The sequence below is a fragment of the Sorex araneus genome, chromosome 1, assembly GCF_027595985.1.
Source record: "Sorex araneus isolate mSorAra2 chromosome 1, mSorAra2.pri, whole genome shotgun sequence".
In the NCBI taxonomy this organism is placed as follows: Eukaryota; Metazoa; Chordata; class Mammalia; order Eulipotyphla; family Soricidae; genus Sorex; species Sorex araneus.
This window is the reverse complement of record NC_073302.1, coordinates 273,805,625-273,823,584: the sequence shown is the minus strand read 5'-3', so window position 1 is coordinate 273,823,584 and position 17,960 is coordinate 273,805,625. Positions and strand designations below refer to the sequence as shown.

The 17,960-nt window shown below is 40.2% G+C and overlaps 1 protein-coding gene across 1 annotated transcript in view; it reads left to right on the top strand.

The window, feature by feature from the left end:
* Positions 1–17,386: 17,386 nt before the first annotated feature.
* Positions 17,387–17,960, top strand: part of OBI1 (ORC ubiquitin ligase 1) — a 43,387-nt gene continuing 42,813 nt past the window's right edge. Inside the window, exon 1 of the mRNA XM_055134210.1 lies at positions 17,387–17,550. Within this exon, the coding sequence (XP_054990185.1) occupies positions 17,479–17,550 (72 nt within the window). The 5' untranslated portion in view covers positions 17,387–17,478. The remainder of the gene's footprint in view (positions 17,551–17,960) is intronic.

Sequence of the window (17,960 nt, the reverse complement as noted above, 5' to 3'; positions counted from 1 at the left end):
ATTTAGCTTTAGATAGCTAGGTCAAATGTGAATACCATCCTTTATTTATTTATTTATTTATTTATTTATTTATTTATTTATTTACTATTACAAGAGTATTCTTCTGTCTAAAGCCGATGGGATTGGCACCTTCGATCTCAGTCCAGCAGGGGTCAGTCACAAAAAATGAAACAAACACATAAGGAGAAAAAAAAAAAAGAACTGTTCAAGTCTTGGGGTCCTTTGGGCAGCCATATGTGAGCACACAGGCTGATGATTTATTTAATACAGCATCACTCTCCCACCCTTGTTCCCAACAGGTGAGTTTTTAAGAGACACTAAATGGTAAACACATCAAAATTCAATGGCATATTAAGAGCAGAGATTGGTATATGTCACATAGACAATCAGCAGGAACCCCTAAATTATAAAGTTGTAACATCTTCTATTCCATTTTTGCCTATTGTGACCTTGATATCTAGAAGACTCTACACTGTTTTTATTCTGTTCTTTTCTGGATGCATTTTTGTTTATTTGTTTTGTTTTTTGGTTTTGGGGTTTTTTTCTTTTGGGGTCACACCCAGTGATGCTCAGGGGTTACTCCTGGTTCTACACTCAGGAATTACTCCTGGCAGTTCTCAGAGAACCACATGGGATGCCAGGGATTGAACCCAGTTTGGATTAAACCCAGGTTTGCAAGGTAAACGCCCTACCTGCTGTGCTATCCCTCCGTACCCCCAAATGCATTTTTGCTTGCCCTGTAATCTATTCTATTCTTTCCTGGCCTCATTTTTGCTGTCTGTTTATATTCTAAGACCTACACTATTTTGCCAGGAAACTATTCCAAACTTAGAGTTGGGTTTTTGTTAGGGGAATAATCTTCCATATTCTTCATAATTAGTAACTAAGAAAGTACTAATTTCCAATCAAATTGGAACATAAAGATAAATACAAGACTCTTTGATATCTATGATAAGCAAAGACTAAATCTGCAGATTAGAATATAACCCTGTGTGCTAATCTAGCCTCCATGATCTTTTATTCAATTATTTAATTTTATCAGTAAACATTAAAATTGCTAAGTTTCCATAAGAGTCTTATGGAGAAGTATGAAGAAGTTGCAGATGCACAGTCTACAAGAAACTAATAATTGGATTGCAAAGTCAAAATTCACAGAAAGATCATGACTTATACAAATTACAAGTGCCAAAGAAGCACAAACTCTTTCTAATATGCTTTCGAATGTGCTGGAAAATAGAAGAGGCTATTATAATATAATGGGCATCTTTAAAAGTAATGCAAGAATTTGAGAAGGGCATGGGACTTACTTTGATCTTCAAATGTGGAAGTGTTAAAAAAGTGAGGGGGAGAAAAAATTAGACATTTTTTTCTCAAAAATGGAAAGTACAATGAAACAAATGTTATTAGTCTATAAGAATGGAGGAGATGTATCTGAGCAAAGTAATGAGTTACTTCAGGAAGGAAAGGTTGAAAGACAGTAAGAATATGTGAAAAACCTTCAGGCTTGAGGATGGGGCAAGGGGGTGGGCTTAGGTTAGATGATGCTTGTATTTATGCCAATCAATGAAAATTGAATTTAATAGTAAGACGTGTTAGAGAAATATAAATAGACAATGTCAAGAAGATGGGAAGTAGTGTATATACAATATAGTTACAAAATTTTCTTGACTTTGGATTGTCTCACAGGTTGAATGAAAGGAATCTTTTACTTGCCCACTGTTTTTGTATTTTATGATACAAATATGTCTCTCTTTTTAGCATTGTGTTAACAAACTTCTTTTCACAAGCAATTGCATGAACGCTTTTATATTAATAGATAAAATATAAAGGAATAATGAAATATGCATTTCATTTCTGTAACCTAATGTCAAACCTATTGTAAACAACTTCTGGCTTCCACTTCTGACTTCAATAAAATGACATCCACTTTTCTCAGTGTCATAGAATAGTCAGTTTATAATGCCTCCCAACCACAAATGCCTGGACTCCAGCCCCTTAGGGACTCTGTTGCCTGCAGCCAGTAGACTTAGGTGCATTCCTGCCTAGAGCAGGTAATACTCCAGCCCAGTTTGTTAGCATCCTGAAAGATAACCCCTTCACTTCCGGAGGCAGATGTAGAAATCTCTTCCAGTTTGTCTTGCTGGTAGTTAGAAGCACATAATTGGGGTTATAAAAGGCATAGGAGTGTGTGGGGAGAGGACAGCTGGAATAGAGAAGGGATTGCTAAGAAAATGATGGTCGGAGGAATCATTCGAGATGGGAGATGTGTGCCGAAAGTAGATAAAGGACCAAACATGATAACCTCTCAGTATCTGCACTGCAAAGCATAATACCCAAAAGTAGAGAGAGAGTATGGGGAATATTGTCTGCCATGGAGGCAGGGGGAGGGTGCGAAAGATGGGGGTATACTGGAGATATTGGTGGTGGGGGATGTGCACTGGTGGAGGGATGGGTGTTTGATCATTGTGTGATTGTAACTCAGACATGAACGCTTGTAACTATCTCACACGGTGAATCAATAAAATTTTTAAAGGAATAGAATTGGATATAAAGTCTGTAATTCACTGACCCTTTGGCTTTAAACAGATGTTCATATTTATATTTTATAATTGATCAAACATATAAGAAAACACATATATGCCCATAGTGCTCAAATTTTTGTGTACATAAGAATCACATGGAATTCCACAGCCTAAAAGTTCCAATTCAATGAGTACACATTAAAAACAAATAAACACTTTAGTGTAGATAGTTCTATTATAACATCATTATAACATATATAATGCTATCTATTCCTACTATATCCCTATTGTAATAGGGACACACTTTTAGAAAGTTTTTTTAGAGAAATATGAGGAATAATTTATTAGAAGTTAGTCCAGGTATTTTCTGGAAATTAGGGCTAGTTGTTCTTGACCTTGTAAGTTTCCCAAATGCTCTACACCACGGATGTACCAAGACAAGGGCTTAATGGCTCCATGGTGAAATACAACAACATTCACACACTTTCCTCTAAGGAAACTCTTTGGATCATTTTTAGTGGATTATTCATAACAAGCAATACAAAATAAATTATTTAGGTCCTGCTTTGGGGGCAGGCTTTGGAGTGGTGGGGTGAAATATTCAAAGTATGGTGGTGGGAAAGTTTAATGGAAGTGGGGTTGGTGTTCAAACATTAAATGTAATAAATTATTGTGAACAACTTTATAAAAATAAAAAAAGAAACAAAAACTAAAATCTGATGACAAATGCCACAAATTCTATCTGATTTCTCTCCAGTTTACTACTCCTTTCTTTGCCACAAAAGCTCCCAAAAGAATAAACAAATATAAAAAGAATGCCTGCAGTGAACTAGGGAATACTCTGACAGGGTCTTTATCAAAAATCAGTTATGTGGGCTAAAAAAACCCACTTAACTTTAGGATTTGAAAAATAAAAGACAGGGGAGGAGAAATAAAATACTGGATTAAAATTTTAAATGTGTGCTCTTCAAAAATTAAGAGAAAGAGCACGCAAATGATTGGAGCACATGAAAGTCATATAGGAGACCCCAAATTTGATCCCTTGCACCATATGCCCCCACACACTGCCCCGACACAGAGCACCAGGTGTAGCCCTGGTGCCACTAATATCACTAGATCTAAACATCATGGCATCCTCAGGCCAACTACCAAAACCACTGTCAGGTTCACACCACTGAGCCCAGCATTGTAGGAGAGTTCCCTAGGACATCAGCACAGCTGAAAGATACCCTCTCCCCCACAAAGAAAAAGATATGGTTAGTAAAATAGGGCCAAAGTGACTACAGTAGGTAAGTCACTTGCATTGCATGTGGCTGACCCAGGTTCAATCTCCGGCACCACATATGGTCTCCTGAACCGCATCAGGCATGATCCCTGTGCAAAAAAACCAGGAGAAAGTTTTCAGTACCACCAAGTGTGGTTCAAAAAACAAAATAATAATAATAATAATACAATATAATAAAAAGATATGCCACATGCTAGAAACAAATATTTGTAATACTCAAAAAAAACAAGTATTTGCAATACTCCTGATTGACTTATATGTAAATGATTTTTTAAAATCTTACAACTCTAACAAGTATGCAGTTGACAAATTAGAGCAGACACTTCACCAAGGAAAATGCTCAACAGCACATAAAATAAGATCCACTAGAGAAATGCAAATTGATACCCCAAATAGATTCTACTGTAAGCCTCCTAGAACAATTGAACTTAAAACTCAAATATCCGAACTGTGGAAGAGCACAGGGAATAAGGAATTCCTATAAGCTCCTGCTGGGAATGTAAAATGATCGACCACTTGGACAACACTTGGGCAGCTTCTGAAACAGACACTGAGAAACGAAGACCTGTCAATCGCAGGAGTGTTGCCTTGTAGATAGCAATGGCACATACCACGGAAGCAATTCAGAACTGAGCCTCCCACTTGCTTTTCATAGCTAAAAGGATCATCTGCTGCTATTTCTCCTTCCTAAGCAAGGGAAATACATTAAGTCAACAGGCAGAAAGAGACCTCCCCTCCACTGTTTATCACAGGGTTGGTCTACAAGGCCTGATGTTGGATGCTTAGCCTTGCAGATTTCATGACACATCTCCTGGTGCTGAGCAGGCCTAGTGTGAACAGCAATGTGCCAGCAGGGGCTGTCAGTTGCAGCTGTTTCCCAGCTGTTTACAGCAGAGCTACTTTGCTTCAGGCTGAGCTTCTGTGCTCTGTCCAACCACCTGGTCTGGTTTCTTCCATCCATCCTCTGTATATCTAATGATGATGGTTTAAGTTTTGATGCCATTGGGAATCTAATAAATGTGGATAGCCTCCATAATGAATTAATTTTAATTTGTGTGGGCCCAAGAGTGATGCTCAGCATTCTCCTTAGCTTAAACTTGCCTGAAGAGTAGGTCAAGATTTTTAGATGTCATCACTAACTCCTAACTCCGCATCCTGGGTGAATTCCATAGCTTTCTAACACCACGGGTTTATTATATGGTGATTCCTCTTTATACAATTTATTGCTCAAAAGATTTTTGTCTTTTTGTTTCTAAAATAGCAAAGTCTTTAGGGCTGGAGCACAGCAGATAGGGTGTTTGCTTTGCATGCGGCCAACCCGGGTTTGATTCCCAGCATCCCCGAGCACTGCCAGGAGTGATTCCTGAGTGCATGAGCCAGGAGTAACCCCTGTGCATCGCCGGGTGTGACCCAGAAAGCAAAAACTTAATTAATTAATTATATAAAATGGCAAAGTTCTGGTAAGAGTAAATGACATAATAATACTATGCTCAGAACAAGTAAGTCAGCCTTGAAAATATTTCAGGAAATATTTAAATATTCCAGCCTATAGGCATTGATATCTCTAACTCCTGACCTCATGTAACAAGTATAATATTCTGCCTTTTAATTCCAAACTCTATTCCATTCTATATACTGTATATTTTGGATTTTTAAAAGCATAAAATCCACGAATCACTGTATATTTTGGATTTTTAAAAGCATAAAATCCACAAATCACACTCTCTTACTCAGAAATTCTCATTGGCTCCTGAGTTTTTCTATGAAGATTTCTCTTTTGGAACCAATAGTATTTTCCACTGGCCAATTCCTATTATCACATATGTGAATCTCTCTTAAGACTTTTACCATCTTATTTCTTTTTACATGGGCAGAGCCTGGCAAGCTACCCACGGCGTATTCGATATGCCAAAAACAGTAATGATAGGTCTCATTCCCCTGACCCTGAAAGAGCCTCCAATCGTTGGGAAAGATGAGTAATTGAGAGGCTGCTGAAATCTCAGGGCTGGGAGAAATAGAGACGTTACTGGTTACTGGTGCCCACTTGAGACAATCGATGAACAACGGAATGACAGTGACAGTGACATTGATTTCTTTTTAATATTTATTGAATATTTTTAGCATACTCCCCACTGTTGATCCTTAAGAATAAACAGCATCCAAATATGGTTTGTCACTGTCCTTAGTGTCTTGAACTATAATAACTGCTAAATAAATCTTTCCAAGACACATTTGATCTTGTCCTCCAGATAAAGACAGCTGGGTCAGAATTTGTCAGGAAGAAGGAATGTGTGTTTCTGCCTCAATGTTTATTACTTCTATGTCCTAAGGTAAGCCACATAACCTCAGTGTTTTCTAGTGAAAAACTAAACCATCATCTTTCTCATCTGTTGCTGGGTCATTGTGATGCATCTATCAGATGATGTAGTGAAAGAAGTTAGAAAATTTCAAAATCCTACACAAGTCTTAGATTTCCCCCAAGTCAGCATCTGGTACAGGTTGTTGGAGTACATACATTTTTTCACATTACAATTAAAACTTCAGAGTACAAAGAACCAATATAGAGTCACTTAATGAGACCTATTCCAGTACCTGAAATGCCAGAGATGACCTTGAGAACCCTGTAGGGTTCAGAGATAGAAATATTAGGATGCCTGACTTGTGTTGTGTTCCTTTCAACAAGCAGACACTCTGAAACACCCGTTGACCAAATTGATTATTAGATTTTTTTAAGTCTTTCATACTTTTTTAGTTAAGCACCATGATTCACAAAGTTTTCCATAGTAGAGTTCCAGACATACAATGTCAACTTCCCTCTGCCAGTGTCCCCAGCTTCTCTCCCACGACCCAGCCTTTCTCTTTGACAGGAATATTTTTGAATCTGATGGTTATAGTTCGGGTCCCATGTTCACAGGTATTTTGGCTTAAAGTAGAAAAGATATTAGAAAATACAGTTTCCTTTAGAATTTAAGTGACAAAAAATATCATATTAGAGCAGGGACAGTTATTGCATTGTAGGACATGGAGATATGCTCCAAATATGCTCCAACATCATATTTTTTCTTTTCTTTTTTAATAAATTTTTTTTAAAAAAATTATTGACTCACTGCAATATAGTTACAAGCTTTCATGTTTGGGTTACAATTACACAACGATCAAACACCTATTCCTCCACTAGTGCACATTCCCCACCACCAATATCCCCGGTATACCCCCCCTTTTCCACCCTCCCCCTGCCTCCATGGCAGATAATACTTCCCATACTCTCTCCACTTTGGGGCATTATGGCTTGCAACACAGAAACTGAGAGGTCATCATGTTTGGTCCATTATCCACTCTCAGCATGCATCTCCCATTGCGACTGATTCCTCCAGCCATCATTTTCTTAGTGATCCCTTCTCTATTCCATCTGCCTTCTACCCTCTACTCATGAAGCAGTCTTCCAGCTATGGGCAATCCTCCTGGCCCTTGTGTATCTATTGTCCCTGGGTGTCAGCCTCATGTGATGTTATTCTATACTCCACAAATGAGTGCCATCCTTCTATGTCTGTCCCCCTCTTTCTGCCTCATTTCACTTAGCATGATACTCTCCATGTCTATCCATTTATAAGCAAATTTTATGACTTCATCTTTCCTAATAGCTGCATAGTATTCCATTGTGTAGATGTACCAAAGTTTCTTTAACCAGTCATCTGTTCTAGGGCACTTGGGTTGTTTCCAGATTTTGGCTATTGTGAACAGTGCTGCAATGAATATATAGGTACAGACCTGAGAGTTCTTTTGCTATATTCTCTCGCTATATTTGCTCAAGCCTTTTATTATTATTATTCAGTATGTTAATTTTATTTTTTAATTATTTTTTAATCAGCGTGAAATATAGTTACAAAGCTTTCCCGCTTGAGTTTCAGTCATAAAATGATCAATCACCCAACCCTCCACCAATGTACATCTTCCACCACCAAAGTCCCCTGTATCCCCCCCTTGCTCAAGCTTTAAATGTATTTATAGTCCCAGAGTGATTCATCCTTCTTGTTTCATTTCATTCTGTTCTCCAGGTATATTCTCTGTGTTTTCTGGACATGGCAGATCACTTGAAAATATGAGTGTTGAATGAAGAGCCATAGGGAAAAATGGCTTAGAAATACCATTTAACCTATGGAATAACCATATCCTTTTGCTACCCATTAAACCTCAGTTTAGGAAGCAGGGAGAACAAAAGGCTCGCTCAGGATTGTTGTTTGGAGATGAGCGTATCCTACAGGAATATCTGCTGATCTGAACCACTATTCTCTTTACATTACCTTTGTACTCTCCTGACGTTATTTCTGGCAAAGAAATTCCAATGAAAGTAAGAACATTTATCTTGCTTGTTTTTACTAAGTCAGAAGTCAAAGCAATGGGGCCAGAGAGATAGTACAGCAGGCGGGGCACTTGCCTTGCACGAGGTCAAACTGGGTTCAATCCTTGCCACCCCGTATGGTCCTCCAAGTTCTGACAGGAGTTACCCATGAGTGCAAGAAGTAAGCCCTGAGTTCTGCTGAGTATGGGCCCCAAACAGCAAAAAAGTCAGGACAAGGAAGTTGAGATTTTCTTGAAAGAGCATAACTTTATGCTTTGGTGGAGGGGTAAGAAGGGAGGGAGGGAATGGAAACAGGGAAGATATTTGTTCACTGAAACAAAAAACACCTCTGCACTGGCAAAATATCTTTTGTTTAGATTGTGTGTGAAGGGTGTGCATGGAAAAGAGAACATTTACTTAGTCCAAGTTCTACCTTTACCAAATGGCTCAACTTTTGACTTTAAACATTGTTTCCAAAAGAATGTATCTCTCCTGGTGGGAATGCCGACTAGTTCAGCCCTTTTGGAAAACAATATGGACGATTCTCAAAAAACTAGAGGTTGAGCTTCCATTTGACCCAGCAATACCACTGCTGGGAATATATCCCAGAGGAGCAAAAACGTATAGTCGAAATGACATTTGCACTTATATGTTCATCGCAGCACTGTTTACAATAGCCAGAATCTGGAAAAAACCTGAGTGCCCTAGAACAGATGACTGGCTGAAGAAACTTTGGTACATCTATACAATGGAATACTATGCAGCTGTTAGAAAAAATGAGGTCATGAAGTTTGCATATAAGTGGATCAGCATGGAAAGTATCATGCTAAGTGAAATGAGTCAGAAAGAGAGAGACAGACATAGAAAGACTGCACTCATCTGTGGAATATAGAATAATAGACTAGGAGTCTAACACCCAAGAATAGTAGAAATAAGTACCAGGAGGCTGTCTCCATGGCTTGGAGGCTGGTCTCTCATTCTGGGCAACTCAGAGAAGGGAACACCAAGTAAAATGTGGTCGGAGGTCATGCAAGGGAAGGGTGACACGTGCCGAATGTAGACTAGAGACTGAACACAATGGCCATGCAACACCTTTATTGCAAACAACAACACCTAATCAGAGAGAGAGAACAAAAGGGAATACCCTGCCATAGTGGCAGTGTGGGGTGGGGAGAGACGGGACTGGGGAGCGTGGGTGGGATGTTGGGTTTACTGGTGGTGGAGAATGGGCACTGGTGAAGGGATGGGTTCTCAAACTTTGTATGGAGGAAACATGAGCACAAAAATGTATAAATCTGTAACTATACCCTCACAGTGATTCACTAATAAAAATAAATAAATAAATAAATTTTAAAAAAATGTATCTCTCATAGAGACACACACTGGTGATACTAAAAGATACCTAAACTTTTATAGTAAGATACTAGTTCTTAAAGTTTTAGTAATGAATCATCATATGAAATCTATTTACCATCACAAACCTGCACAAAATAATGTCATTGTTACATGCAATGAATTTTGCATTTGTTTCATTTTTTTATTAGTGAAAGTTTTTTCAAGTGTTGTTTGAGACCAATATAGAAGTGAAGGAGAAGAGGGAATGTCCACATAAATTACCCATAGGGCCAGTGGAAGACAAACAAATGCCACATGAAAATTTTTAATTTCACTACCCTTGTGAAGAGAGTAAAGGATTCTTTTGCACCTTGGTCGCCCTGCTCCTCACTTACCAATGTATTTCAAAACCCTGTAATGAGGAAGGTGATTCACAGATATAGTACAAAAATAAGACCAACAGAAACATCGTCCAAGAGAAAACAAAACAGAGTGCAAGAAATGAATATTCTGTGATGAAGCCCATAATCATCTTGCAGGATGTAAAAGCAGTAATGCACTACATTTTTGTGCTAAAGGCATCCATTTGTTGAGCATAAGTATCCAAAAGACACTTCCGAGAGTTAGTACAGGGGGTGAGGCACTTGCCTTGCACATGGCTGACTCGGGTTCAGTCTCTTGTACCACATATGATTCTCAGAGTATTGCTAGATGTGACCCCTATACACAGAGCCAGAATTAAGTCCCAAGCACAGCCATGTGTGGACCCAAACAAAGAATCTAACAACAAAAAAAAAACAACAAGAATGTCCAGGAATATGGCTCATCTGTAAAGCATAGGCATGGTATGAGTAAGAACGCCCTGGGTTCAATCCCCAAGCACCTATCTACCCCAAATTCTTCCCCAGTACTTTTGATGCATTTTGGTACACTGAAGCACTCTAAAAGTAGATGAAAAACAAAACCCAAAGTGACCCACAGCCTCTGGACTTCTGGCAGGCCTTTCCTTTATACCTGTAAGTTCTTCTTATTTGCATTTTCAATGACTTTAAATCATCACCCAGAAAGTGAAATTTGTACATATGATCTATCACTGAAAGGAGGTAGGAGATTCCTGAAGACCACAATTGGGTTGCAACTGGGCAGTAATGATGGCATAACCATGAAACCAACCAATCACCAAGGAGGAGAAGAGGGCACAGAGATGTATCGGCAGCAGGTGTCTGTCCAAACCATTCCAGCAGAAAGAACTTCCAATTTCAAAGTGCTCTCCCCAGAATCCTCCGTAACTCGTTTTCCAGCTACCTGTGCTTAGGGCTTACTCCTGGAAATGTGCTCAGGAATCACTCTTGATGGTGCCTGGAAATCATATTTGGTGCTGTGTATTCACACCCGGGCTGAGTGCATGCAAGGCCAGTGCTTTACCACTCTCCCCAGCCTCTCCACCTATCCTTCATCCACATCAGTGACCGTGAAAGTCATAGATGACAGATGTGTCACTGGAAAGGGATTTTCTTACTTGTGATTTCATGACTTTGCATTATTCTTTAAGAATGCTTGTGAATCTGATTAGGGTGAGCCTGGCTAGCCAGACTTTCAAGATTGAAAGGGGAACCCTAAAGGAAGTTTATGAAAAGTATTGCCACCTGTGAAGGTTTTCAATAGACTGTGGGGTTCTAGACCTCTTGGATGCCCCACCAGTTCTTTAGTTAGGGAGAGATTTTTCAAGTGTGGACCTAGGGGGTTAGGCTCTTGCTCTGCAGTAGCCAACCCCACTTTGATTCTTGGCACCACATATGGTCTCAGGAGCACTTCCATAAGCTCTGAGTATACCTGGGCACACCCTCCTGCCCTTCTACCTCCTCCAGGCCCTCCTCCCCCACCAACTGCTGATCCAGTAAAGGTGTATATATCTCTGAATTACGTGGCGTACATGGCTGAGTTAGGTGCTTTATTCTCTACTGGAAGGGTTAAATCACTATACTATCAGTGATTTACTAATTCATTTGTCTTTCTGAATGTAGATTAACACCTTCACTAAGTCTAGCCTGGGCCTGTCTTTCATTATTTTTTATAAAGCATTGGAAGTTTTAATTAAAATTCATTAATTTTAATTATCTGTTGAATAGAACCAGTATTTGAATTCAACTTCTAAGGAAAACCTCACATTTATATAAAACAAATAAAACATACCAGCAGAAATCCAAGAGTTACAGATTGCATGCATGGATGAAACACATAATCTAGAGTTAGCAGCATGATACTTAGGTAGTACAGGCCAAGAGGAAGGAAAGAAGTCACAAGACAACCCCTTCCCCAACCCCATCCAGGTAGATTTACTCTGATTTCAAACTTAAGTTTAGCATTTGTCACAGTGTTTGGTTCATGGCAGCTGTTAAATATGGGTGTGTAGACTAAATTCAGGTTGTACAGAATTGGTTCGTACAGATAAGGGATAAGGGATTTGAAAGGCCAAAATGATAATGAGGAGAGTTGGAAGGAACAGAGATGCATGATGAAATATGGAATTTGAAACTGAGGCATTATGAAGAGTAAGGAGGGGAGAAAGCAAAGTCATAGATGAAAGAGTTGAGAAAGAAGGTAATCTGAAGAAATAAATGTAGCCATATCCTAAATAACGCCGTAACAACTGATTAAGCTGCTAAAGTAATAAATGGGAGGCGCTGATGCTTCAGCTAAAAGAGGCAGAGCAATTTGGTAAGAGCCAATCAGCTACCGTGGACTCCAGGGCCAAGTATAAGTACTTTGGAGAGAAAGGTGCCTTCATATAGAATGCAATTACTTGCAGATATTCGGTAGATCCCATGGAAACAAGAGCCTGGCTTGAGTTTCTGTAGCAGGCTCTCACCTAGGAATGTCTGCTTACACCCAAATTGAGGCAGGAAGGAAAGAAACCTGCTTTATTTTATATCTTCTAGAAATAAGCCTTCAGGATTTCAGAGCCGAGGTCCTATTCTGTTTCTTTGGCAAATCCCACAACCGTTCCATCTTTGTGGTTCAGATGATGATATTCCCAGAGGTGATATTTCCTTCGTTTATTCCCTAGCATTCAACAAGCATCTATGATGTACCACTTAGCCTTAGGTGAAACAAAAATATTCTTTTAAAAATTACCTAATTTAAAACAATCACCCAATTTACCACATTCTAAAATATTTAAAATTACAACTTGCTATGTCACAATGCCAGGGGCTAATCAACAAACAATAAGAGCAACCAGAAGAGATATTATAGTAGAAATAGGCGTTTGTGATGGACTAGAAGGGTTGAGCTCAGTAGTTCAATTTATAAAGTGACTCATTAATAGTACATTGGCTGGCACATCATTGGTAGTTAATGAAATATTTGTGGAGTGATTAAATGAAGGCAGAGATCTTGTTTGTTGGTTTCACAGCTGCACGTCCTTAGATAGACCAGTGTCTGGCACATAAAAATATTTAAATGTTAGTGTGGAATAGCAAATAACTAATTACATTTATTTATTCTGCAATCACTTATAATGTGATTACAAACAAATTTAATGTGCAGACTCATTATTGAAACCTCAACTGCTACTCAAGAGGCTGGCATTTGGTTTCTAGCCAGAATAATACAACTTTTCCTCTGCAATGTAAGCTACATGAGACAAAATTTTGTCTGAGTTTGTTGTTACTTAGAATCTCATTTTGTTTTCTTTTACAACTATTATTTCATCCTTAATTTGCTTCTTTAAGAAGTTTTATAAAATCTCAATTTCTTAGATCCATCATTATAAAAATATGCAATTCATACTTGGCATTTAAATAAAAATCCATTAAAACGAATGCTAATTTCTAGTCATTTCACACAGAAAACTTACAGCACATGTCAATCTATTCTATATATTAATAGAATAAAATCAATATATTTTGTATTATAAAATAAAATCTACATGTTTAGGCATCAATTTTATACATATACATTTAATGTATACATATATGTATACATTAAACATATATGACCGAATCTTTGTTATTTCACAGTAGTAACAAGCATCTTTCACAGTGTTACTCTGAAACATTTTCTCTCAGAATTCCCAGCCTATGAGAAGGTGGTACCATGCCCAACTTCCACACAACTGGGCCAGCACTTCTGATTAATTTTTAATCCAACTTTTATGAGTTTTCTCAGTATTAACCACAATCCTAGTTAGGCAGTGGGAGGAGGGAAGGTGTATAAATTTAAAACCAAAAAAAAAAAACCAGATTGTCTTTCAGGAATGAAAAATAAATGTAATCTGAAATCAATATTTATGAAGTTGTGATTAATTGACTGATGACCAAATGATTACAAAACGTCTGTCTGAAACATCTACTCAAATTTATTAGCTTTGACCAAAAAAATTAAAAAACAATCTGAACTCGGTCAATGAAAGAATAATGCATTCCTAATCAATTTTTAATAGCACTTAAGATTTTATATTTTTTTAAACTTGCTTTTAAATAATTTATCATAAAAATGAATCTGATTTAAACAAGGGGTAAAAGGTGTTCCATAGCTATTTGATGGTTTTCTTAGCAAAGAAATTCAATTATGACTGACTTTTTATTACTGAACTACTTTATTAATAATAATACATCTTGCACTTACATGACGGCACTGGGCCAACAATCTCAGAAGTCCTCATCAGATCTAGGATTTAGCTCCAATTCTACCATTATGTATTAGTTTACCTTATCAGGACCTCAATTTCTTACCTATGAAAGGAACAGCCAGTATAAAACGCTAAAATCTTTCCAGTTCTAAAAATTTAAATTGCAAAAATTTAGGGGCTATATTTTGCCTAAATCAGGGGTTATACTTCACAGAACTCTCCAGTTCACAAGACTTGTGAAAATGCTCCCAAGATGCTAAGAAAGAAATTTAGAAGAAAGTCAATGAGTTCTGTAATTTTTCTTTGCCTATTAGAGTAATAGCAGCACTGGTTAATGCTTTGGGCTGAAAACTGCTATTTGAACATCATTTGTGAGAGATTCAGAGAGGAAAGAAAAGAAGAAGGAAGGAGGGAGGGCGGGCGGGAGGGAGGAAGGAAGGAAGGAAGGAAGGAAGGAAGGAAGGAAGGAAGGAAGGAAGGAAGGAAGGAAGGAAGGAAGGAAGGAAAGAAGGAAAAATCTCTTCATATAGCATAGGGAAAAGATAGAACCTGGTCATAATTGTGTCATTGAAAACCAGAGCTGGGAATTAACTTGGGTAGTTTAGACCTAAAGAAAGTCCTTATAAGTTTACACTGCTAGTATTTAGATGTGTGTGTATACATGTGTGTGTGTGCCACCCACGAAGTTTTAGTGAGCAAAACAGTTAAGTTACAGCATTGTCCTATTCTGTTTATGCAAACAGTAATATATATATATACATATGTATTAAAATGTTGGCAAGGATATGTGCTAAAATGTTAATATGATTACCTCACAGGATAAAAAGGCAAGACATTAGTATAGAGAAATGTTTCATTATTATTTTATAGTTTAATGATTTAATTTTCTTTAAATGAAGCCATATTAGTATTATAATTAGCAAAAAAAGCAATAGTAATCTATTTTGACATGAAAAACAAGAATAGACGATGTTTAAAGTAAAACAGCCTTGGTTTGTAATAAAGGTAGACTAGCTAAAGAAAATTCCAGTTGGTGGAAGGCACATTTAATACCACACACTAAGTAAATCACATATAATCCCTGATTTCAAAAAGCAGAGCCTATTTGGGGCAATTATATAAAATCCATCTATGTAATACATAATCAGCACAGAAATAGCCATACGGACTTTTAAAGCAGCGCTCAGAAGTTATGATATTGGTTAAAAAAAAGGTGGAAATGTTAAAAGTAGTATAAATTTAAACATGGTTTTAAATTTAGGTTATCTTTGTGAATTAGTATTAACATTAGTAACCACAGTGATCAGCAAGAATAAACTTGACCAATATCAATGGAAAAGACTATTTATTTTTTTTAAATATCACCATGTGGAAAGTTACAAAGTTCTCAGGTTTATGTCTCAGTTATACAGTACTCAAACACCATCCCTTCACCAGTGCCCATATTCCACCACCAAAATCCCCAGTATACCCCCCGCCCCCGCCCCCTGGAAAAGACTTTAAAGTAAATAACTGTCTTCAACATGACATTTTGCTATACACTTCTCAGTTATGAATATAATAGGCACAAAATTCTAGTCGTCCATGCCACTCAAAGAGTGGGAACAACAGCCCCTAAAATACCACCTTTAGGTATAAGCCTGGCTGGGCAAAGGAACAGAAGGGAAGAGTACAGTGTGAATAGAATCACAATGTATGACCTGGGAGTGAGGGGTGTGGGGTGGGTCTCATTTTGAAGTTTGTAATCTATATCCAGGACTGGGAAAGATGCAGACCCAAAATGTGAATTCTACACATTTCGGTTCTGCATCTGGGTTCCCATATAAACATGACTTTGCCTTAACACAGCAAAGAAATTGCAAACCCAGATGACTTTTACACTGAACATTCTGAAGAATGGCCATTGAAAATACAACCACTGACTGTTTTGTCCCACTTCCCAGTTCCACAAAAGGAAATTACTGAGTTGTTTGGAAGGTAAATCCTTGCTACCTGTGAGCCCATTTTGAACTTGGTGTGGGTTTCTTCAAATCGATTCCAAGCTGCTCCTATCTCATTTATTGTTTGGTCCTTTCACATACTCATGATGATAGTAAGCTTACATTGAACACACACATACACACCACCACCACCACCACCACCACCACCACCACCACCACCACCAGCACAAACAAGAACGCAAGAAACACAGAGGTTAAATAAATCCTCTGGAGCCAGTAAGGCCAGAGATGGCAACAAGATTTCTACCCCAGCATTTCTGGTCCCATCAAGTCTAGACCTCCTTTTAACCAGGAAACTATTTCTTCGTATTCTTCTTCCTCTTTCCCTGAAATATGAATAAAAAGTAGTTGCTGTGGTTTTGCTTCTAAGCGCCCCAACTCACTCCAGCTGCGTTTGGCTGCATACACTGATCATACCAGCCTTTACACCCATCTAGCACGCTGCAGGTGAGGTTCCGGTGTACTGTATTCACCGTCAGGCTCCGAGCGTTCCGACGCTTCTCTCTTCATCGGTGGGAACGCGAATTTCAAACTTCACCTATGTCCCCGCCGAAGTTCCGAAGTTCCGACGCACCTTCCCCGGACCAGCTTACAGGCGTTGCACGCCCGGGCGAGCGCGCTCCGGGAGCACGCATGCCCTGCACTCAGTACCTGCAGCCTGCTCACTCGTGTCTATGCATTCCCGTGCTTCGGGGCCCTTCAGTCTCTAGGATAAAAACCCACCGGAGGACCCAGAGTGGAAGTTTGCCTTCTGGGAAAGCTGCGATCAAGTGTAGCCAACGCCCCACGTGAAACAGGGACAAACCGTATTTGGTACTCTTAAGCCCTATGACTCCGGTTTAGGGCAGGGAACTGAGCAAGCCAGAGAGTTGTTTTTCAAGAGAGAGATAGAGAGAGCATGCCTCCTCCTGCTTTTCTTTTGGACCGTCCGTTTGCACCTGTCTGGGACCTCACCCACCCGCCAGGAAAGATTTGGAGAATTTTAAATCGCCTTTCCTAGTTTCTCCTCCTCGCTGCCCTCTTTATCTGGGCCATTGAATACTGCCCCATTTCCTCCACATTTCCTCTAGAATCCACCGCCGGCTTCTTTCCCCTTCCCCGGCTCGGGCGCCGCGGAACGTGTGCTCGAAACAGGAAGGCCAGAAGAAGGCAGCGTGGGTGGGAAGGCTCGGGGCGACCGCGTGTTTCGGCAGCGAGCGCGTTTTCCTGTTTTTTTTTTTTTTTCTTTCCCCTTCCGCGCCCGCTCGGGCGGGTTGTTGTGGCCCTGCCGGGCCGCCGTAGCCGGCCTCGCGCGGGGCCCCAGTGGCGGCGCGGCCCGGCGCTCGCGGCGGGACTTCCGTGTTGGCGGGCTTCTGAACGCTGCCATGGCTCAGACCGTGCAGAACGTTACCCTGTCCCTCACGCTGCCCATCACGTGCCACATTTGCTTAGGGAAGGTAAACGGCGGCGCGGGGGGAGCGCGGCGGCGGGCCGCGCGCAAGGCCACGCGGGTGGGGGGCGGCGGCGGCGGCGGCGCGGGCGGGCCGGGCGCGCGTGGCGGAGGCTGGGGCGGGGGCGCCGGGGCCGTGGCGGGGAGAAGCCGGCGCCCCCGCAGCCGCCGACCGGTCCCCCCGGGGGCGCGGGGCAGGCGGCGGGCAGCGGGAACCGAGTGAATGAATGAATGAATGAATGAATGGGCTTGTCCTCCCGGCTCTCTGACAGCGGCCGCGGCTGGCTCGGCGGCTCCCGCGGGCGTCCGCAGAGGCCTGGTCAGCGGGCGGAGCCGCCGCGGCCTCCCGCGCCCACCGTGTGCCGCCCCCCGGGAGTCCACGCGCCTTTTCCCAGCGCCCCCCCCGCCCCCCAGCAC